The 6,431-nt window shown below is 33.8% G+C and overlaps 3 protein-coding genes across 4 annotated transcripts; 1 reads left to right on the forward strand and 2 right to left on the reverse strand.

The window, feature by feature from the left end:
* Positions 1–917: 917 nt before the first annotated feature.
* Positions 918–2,732, reverse strand: LOC108566394 (40S ribosomal protein S3a). The gene is made up of 4 exons (XM_017926254.1): positions 2,627–2,732; positions 1,658–2,084; positions 1,298–1,459; positions 918–1,102 (listed from the first exon to the last, which is right to left on the reverse strand). Exons 1-4 carry the CDS (start codon positions 2,686–2,688, stop codon positions 950–952), a joined length of 804 nt encoding a protein of 267 aa, XP_017781743.1. The 5' UTR covers positions 2,689–2,732; the 3' UTR covers positions 918–949.
* Positions 2,331–3,942, forward strand: LOC108566393 (NADH-cytochrome b5 reductase-like). Its single transcript, XM_017926252.1, has 2 exons — positions 2,331–2,348; positions 3,009–3,942. Exon 2 carries the CDS (start codon positions 3,042–3,044, stop codon positions 3,909–3,911), a length of 870 nt encoding a protein of 289 aa, XP_017781741.1. The 5' UTR covers positions 2,331–2,348; positions 3,009–3,041; the 3' UTR covers positions 3,912–3,942.
* LOC108566392 (E3 ubiquitin-protein ligase FANCL) lies at positions 3,868–5,419 on the reverse strand. 2 transcript variants are annotated; one of them, XM_017926251.1, is made up of 6 exons: positions 5,228–5,419; positions 4,607–5,168; positions 4,383–4,556; positions 4,158–4,330; positions 4,009–4,077; positions 3,868–3,950 (listed from the first exon to the last, which is right to left on the reverse strand). In XM_017926251.1, exons 1-6 carry the CDS (start codon positions 5,321–5,323, stop codon positions 3,921–3,923), a joined length of 1,104 nt encoding a protein of 367 aa, XP_017781740.1. In that variant the 5' UTR covers positions 5,324–5,419; the 3' UTR covers positions 3,868–3,920. The 2 variants fall into 2 exon arrangements, with proteins under 2 accessions (XP_017781740.1, XP_017781739.1); XM_017926250.1 differs by having other exon boundaries at positions 5,222–5,419.
* Between the last annotated feature and the right edge of the window lie 1,012 nt (positions 5,420–6,431).

Below are 6,431 nucleotides of genomic sequence, written 5' to 3' on the forward strand. Positions count from 1 at the left end.
ATATATTTAAAAAAAAGAAACTGTAAGCTTGTGGGATCGCAACATACATAACGTAACGAGTTGCGCACACCTGATTATGCAATCATATTTTAAAAAAAGTTTATTAGATTTCGAGTTATTAACGATTTTAACAAAATCCAATTGGCAAATGGACGAAATTTTCAGGTACTCCGAAAATTGAATTATCTATGCAGGAATCGTTTTCGATATTATTCTGTGTGGTTATCCCAAAATTAATGTAAACGTGAGGATCGGAATGAATGACTATGCTGTTTCGTTGAGATCCGACGAGTTTTCGTTTTTTTTCTGAATTACACGAAAATTACGTAACTTTTGTGCCACCCTTACGCATTTTTTTATGAAACAAAATTTACGTAACAAAGAAACTTCGTTTTTTCCTATTTTTTTTTCAGTTTTACGTGCATTTCTTGATAATCCCATGATCTACCATTCTACGAGATGTAGAAATTGGAAAAAAAGTGAATAGGATTTTCTTAAAAATATTTACATGGGTTTTTAAAAAATTGAAAATATCGTTAGGTTCAAATATTTGCATGGGTTTTCCCGATTTTTTTTCAATTTTTCTTGAATTTCTCCACAATTACAAGCCTACTGGCGAGTTTTCACGTTTTTTTTTCATTTTCGTGTAAATTAGTTATCTTTTGTTTGAAGATGTCCTTAGGATCATTGGAAAAGCGAGACTTTCAATCATAATTTCTCGATCACTTTAAAAGTTGCAGGTTTTATTTTTGAAAATTTTCAACCTTATAAATAGAGGTCTTTTTTCTATGAAAGAACTGAATGTCATGTGTTTCGAAAATAGTAAAGCTAAGTTTCAATTATATAATTGAAGAAATAAAATAATAATAAAAATAATAAAATAATGTAAAGAAATGAAAGAAAATAAAAATACAATATTGGAAAATTTTTCAGTTTATTTAAACATAAGTTACACAGTATCCTGTACTGGTGGCTCATAACCTTCTGGGCGGTCAACTTTAGCACCACCTTCAGCAACTTCAGCGGAGGTTCCCTTTCCACCGTCGTTGTGCAATTCCATCAACTTGGAAATGTCCAAACGTGGCTTCTTGAGCACTTTAACCTAAAACATTAAAAAAAAATACAATTAATATAATTCAATTAAAAATAGCATGAAGAACTTTAGCATAAAAGTAAATTATCAGACAAATTGTTTAATAGGGAACACTAAGTTTCATCAAGTATGTGTCAAAGAGAGCTGAGTTTGTCATCATATAAATGTTGCAAAGTAGATCAAGCAAATGAACGTATAACTTACTTTACGGATGTAAACATCGTGAAGTGGGTAAATGCCTTGGCAAAGCTTCTCAATGTCCTTGGCAATAGAGTCTGGGATGAGCTTGTTAACAACATCCTTCAAGTCACTGCCAGCAATATCACGGTGGATGATCTCAACCATCTTCTTGCGGATAGCGCGAACCTTAAATAAACGAATAAATATTAATAACAATAAAGAAACAATCAAAAAAAAATCATCAATTGAATTTTGTTTGTCAGATTTAAAATATATTAGGGAACATAAATTTCTTCATGTGTGTGTCAAAGAGAGCTGAGTTTGTCATCATTTAAATGTTCAGTGATAATATTTGAAATGTTTTGCAAATTCATAAATTTTTACCTGGTTGTGTTTAGCATAGCAGGTCTTCTTGGTAGACATGGTGTTCTTTTGGGTGAATCCAATGCAGAAGACACGCAACAAATATCCATCACTGGTCTTGACATCAGTGCTGGCATCAATGAGGGTTTGCCATTTCTTAACCATGGACCTAAGCTTGTCAGTGGTCAAATCCATACCATGGAAGTTGGTCAAAACATGCTTTCCTTGCACATCTTCAGCAATCAGCTTGAACTTCCTGAAGGAACGTTCAGCGTCGGTGTCGCTTTGCAAATCAGCCAAAGAAACCTCAAACACTCTGTGTTTAAGACCCTCGGAGGCGATCTTGGTACCTTGGGTACGGTTGACCAAGGTCTTTCCAACTTGCCTGTTGGAGAACATGCATGGTGCCTTTACATCATACCAATCTTTCCTGGTGAAAGGATCAACACTAAAAAGGAGCAGAAAAAAGTTCTAATTAATATCAGTATCAAAGAGTGTCCTAATTATAACTTTGTAAAGTTATTAAGAAATTTTCAGACAGAAATTTATATATTAGGGAACACAAAGTTTCATCATATATGTGTCAAAGAGAGCTGAGTTTGTCATCATTTAAATTGCTTCAATAAAGCAAATTGTATAGTTTTATAGTGAACATGAGTATAAAATACATAACCTAAAACAAAACAACTTTGTTGCCATGTTGTGAATAACCGTAAATATTTTTAATAACTTTATTTCTCACAATATTGCTTATTTAGAGAGCTGTAACATTATTAAATAGTTTCAATACAATTACCAATAATTAAAACTTACTCAAAGTTCAGTCATGAGTGAGAGGAATGCAATATTTACATAGCAAGAACGTATGCACGGAAGTACAATTTTCATCAACAAATATCTCAATCATCTTTCGCATTTTCAACAAAAACTATACAAAATCCTTTGAAGCAGGTTTAGATCTAACGAATTTTAGAATCATTTTGTACTTACATCTTCTTCTTGACTCCTTTCTTGCCACCTTTCGACAGTCCCTTATTTTTACCGACCGCCATGATCACTACTTGACATGAAAGAAAAACTGATGGGCTTACCAAGCAAGACTCGGCATCATGCAGTGATGCCAACTTAATTTTCTATACCAACGTCATGAATTGAAAAATAACCAAAATTCAAAAATAAATTTAATTCTTTACTTAATTATTAAATAATAATATTGCATGCTGTATTTTATACTTAATTTCAATTAATTTTATCTGTATGTATCTGCAGTTTTACGTAACTGATCTAACTATGTTTTTTTATTAATAGAATACAGAATCATAATAAATATTAGAAAGTTCTAAGAAACTGTTAATAAATTCCTATTTAACAGAGCCAACTTCACAGAAGTTACATAACCAAAACAATGGAGCCACCAGAGAAGCCCGATGATGAGGAGTGTTGTAATTCTGGTTGCAATCCATGCATTTTTGACGTCTACGAAGAGCAGCTGAAGAAATATCAGAAGTCCATAAAAGGGGAAACCAAAAAAGGAGTACCAAATTGCATTAAGCCGCTGAAATACACCAGATTTAAATTAACCGAAGTCATTGTTTTAACCAGAACTACCAACATCTACATATTCGAATGCCAGGATTTTCAAAATGAATCGCGGGTTTTTTATAAACCAGGCCAGCATTTTCTCTTGAAAGGATGTTTGAATGACGAGGACTTCTCTAGAGCTTACACCCCAATCCCTTGGAATTCGCTAAAAAGCAACGCGTTTGCTGTACTGATTAAATTATACGAAGATGGAAGAATGGCGAAAGTGCTTAAGCACCTAAAACTAGGATCAGAAACGCTATGGAGAGGACCTTATGGTGATTTTCAAATAAATTATCAATACAGGAACGTCTTGTTTATAGCTCAAGGAACCGGGATAGCACCAATATACTCTGTGATCAACGAAATGGTCGAAAACGAAGAATGCGAGACTTTCTTGAAGTTATTTTACTGTTGCCGGAACTTCAACGAAGTCTTTCTGAGAGATCAACTTTACTCTTTGTGCAGATTTTGGAATTTCAGTTACGAACTGTTTTTGAGCGAAGACACTGATGGTTCCGCCAAATACAATGAAACGGTCAACGGTAAATTGGATGATAATCAAATTAAATTGTATTTAGATAAATGTACAGATTTGCGGGTGGTGATTTGTGGAAGCGAAAGTTTCAATAGTTGTATAGAAAATAAGTTTAAGAATTTTGGTTTAAATAAAGAAAATATGTTTATTTTTTAATAAATTAGTTCAGTTCTTCGGCAGCGGACATCGGATCAGCTGAAACACGTTGGTTGTCATCAGTTATTAATCGACAGTTTGAGCTCGTTTCGTTTACCTTTTCGCAGTTTGGACAATCTCCAATGATTTCAAAATAGAATTTCCGTGAGTTCAAGCAAAAGAGCCACTGAAAATAAAACAAACAATAACACAACACACCGAATAAAGATTATTTTCAGGTTGATTCTGAAAGGTTTTATATGATACCTGATATAAGCATTGTTCGTGGAAAAGTTGACTGCAACAAGGATTCGGACAAACGATTTCCGGTAATTTATCGTCCAATCGCATCGTGAAGCAAATGCAACATTCGCCAGAATTGACCAATACCAATTCTTCTAATGAAGCTTTAACGGGTTTCTTCGGAAACGCTTCAAGTTCTGAAAGATAAGAATTACTTAGCAGTCGCTTCAATTTAAGATGGTAAAAAACCTAAAAGTTTTAAAATTTCTTGGAGAATTTGATCTTCCGGTTCCCATTTAGAGAAATTCGCTGTTAACTTCTTCGAGTACTCTTCGCATTCGTGCTTGGGTCCCAGGAATTTCAAAATTGGTAACTCTACAAAGTTTTTGGCGTTGAATTGAATCACGACAGACAGATTTCCGGCTGCAACAGAAGTTCTATAATCTCGTCAAATTATCGATCAAGTACAATACTTATGGCAATCCTGCGGTACGCGTCCTTCCTCTTCGGAGTCTCCGGATCCAAGATCCAGCAGGTATCGTCGATCTCGTCGAGCAGATCGAAGAAGGGCTGATACAATGCGACGACCTCGCAGAATTTACCATACAGACTAAGCAAGGAGTTATCGTCTTGCAGTTCGCATTCCGGTAGATCGTAAATCTTCGCATTGAACGCCGCCTTGCAATCGGATTTCACTTCGATCTGTAATTTATGCTGTCTGCGACTTTCATCCACATGCAGTATTTCAATGCAGCGCATATCGTGAGACAACTTCGAGCCTATGTTGAAGTAGAACTTCTTGAACTCCACATACTCCCGCATAACGAAGCGGTAGAAATCGGTGTCGTTATTCTCCTGACTACCGCGATCGCCATCGGCACTTTTTCCAATGAACTCCGATAATTTGCGCAAAATCAGTGCCGGATGTTCGCCAAAATCAACGCCTGCAAGCACTTCCGACCTGACTCGTCCTAATTGCACATCGTATCGTCTCCTATCCTTATCCTTCTTCAAGCTAATAGGAAAACCAGCATCCTAAAACAACATCAAATCTAAATGAACATACAATACAAAACAATCAAACATACTTTAACGAAGAGGTAACCTCCAAATTCGTCATTGCTTTTGGACAATGGGATGATTCCCGGGTAATTCAGAAACAATTCTAAATCCAAAGCTTTCGTCGACATCACGTTAAATCAAGTCCATCGAGTATTTCAGATTTTTTAACTGGTGCTTTAACTTCAATCAACAGTCGGTATAATGATTAAACGCACGCTGGTAAGCTTCCGATCAATCAGGGTTGCCAGTAGAAGAAAGCAGACGTATTTCCGGTTGCATAACGCAACAATACAAGGTAGTATATAAAAATACAGAGAATGCTTTAAAATTCACTTTAAAAACTATTTAAACATTCATACAATAATAAAAATAAGCAGCTTCTGACCTTTATTTGAATCTCGTTATATATAATACTATTTATTTTCGCTGTATACTCTAAATACCGGTTTATTAACGAAAATTGATTTTGGACGAGTGCCAAAGATTTAAAATTAGACGTACTTAAAACAACGAAAAAAAATAAATATATAATACACGTTATGTTTTTTTTATGATCCAAAACAATAAAACTTTGTCTGTTCAAGTCAACTATTTACTTTTCGAATTAATTATATGAACTATACGAAATACATTGATATAATTATGGAGCGAGGAGTAAAGATTGAAAAATACATTTATTTAAAAATATTATTCATTTATTAACAAAAAAAATTGTGAATTACAATAAGTATACTTCTAGTCTTTTTGAAAATACATTTAAATATATAGTAAATATAAAAACACATTAAGAAAATTAAGCATAGGATTTGTTTTTATTAAAGTACATTTTATGTGTTAATATGTGCAAATAAAAATGAATCATTTAACAATATTATTACAAATTTTACGGGTATATTAAGAAATTGAATCAATATTTGCAAAATGGGAAAAGTGGGAAAGTATGATAATAGGAAAATATAATTTGTGAAGGTATTCTTTATTTATATTATAGATCATCGATGGTTTTAGACACTTATTCTCTAATCACAGCGTAGGTAGAAGTTCTTGTAGACTTGTAGGAGATTGTAACATTCGCCAATACCCGAGTCGCTAACTTGTGAGAGTTCACTTAGCATCACAAGTTAGGGTCTCAGGGAACAGGCGAACAATGTCCTCTTTGATTGAACAATAAAAAAAAAATAATTATTGAAACATATTGAAAAATAAAGATCACACAGAAAAAAAAATCCTGGAATA

The sequence above is a fragment of the Nicrophorus vespilloides genome, unplaced genomic scaffold, assembly GCF_001412225.1.
Source record: "Nicrophorus vespilloides isolate i.1.1-1 unplaced genomic scaffold, Nicve_v1.0, whole genome shotgun sequence".
In the NCBI taxonomy this organism is placed as follows: domain Eukaryota; kingdom Metazoa; phylum Arthropoda; class Insecta; order Coleoptera; family Silphidae; genus Nicrophorus; species Nicrophorus vespilloides.

Excerpts from the sequence above, each read along its gene's own strand:
- LOC108566392 (XM_017926250.1), bottom strand. The coding sequence starts at position 5,323 with ATGTCGACGAAAGCTTTGGATTTAGAATTGTTTCTGAATTACCCGGGA. Across the intron at positions 5,169-5,221 it reads GAGGTTACCTCTTCGTTAAA|GATGCTGGTTTTCCTATTAG; the intron begins GTATGTTTGATT and ends ATGTTGTTTTAG. Across the intron at positions 3,951-4,008 it reads ATTGTCCAAACTGCGAAAAG|CTGATCCGATGTCCGCTGCC; the intron begins GTAAACGAAACG and ends AACGTGTTTCAG.
- LOC108566393 (XM_017926252.1), top strand. The coding sequence starts at position 3,042 with ATGGAGCCACCAGAGAAGCCCGATGATGAGGAGTGTTGTAATTCTGGT.
- LOC108566394 (XM_017926254.1), bottom strand. The coding sequence starts at position 2,688 with ATGGCGGTCGGTAAAAATAAGGGACTGTCGAAAGGTGGCAAGAAAGGA. Across the intron at positions 1,460-1,657 it reads GCTATGCTAAACACAACCAG|GTTCGCGCTATCCGCAAGAA; the intron begins GTAAAAATTTAT and ends CGTTTATTTAAG. Across the intron at positions 1,103-1,297 it reads ACGATGTTTACATCCGTAAA|GTTAAAGTGCTCAAGAAGCC; the intron begins GTAAGTTATACG and ends TTAATGTTTTAG.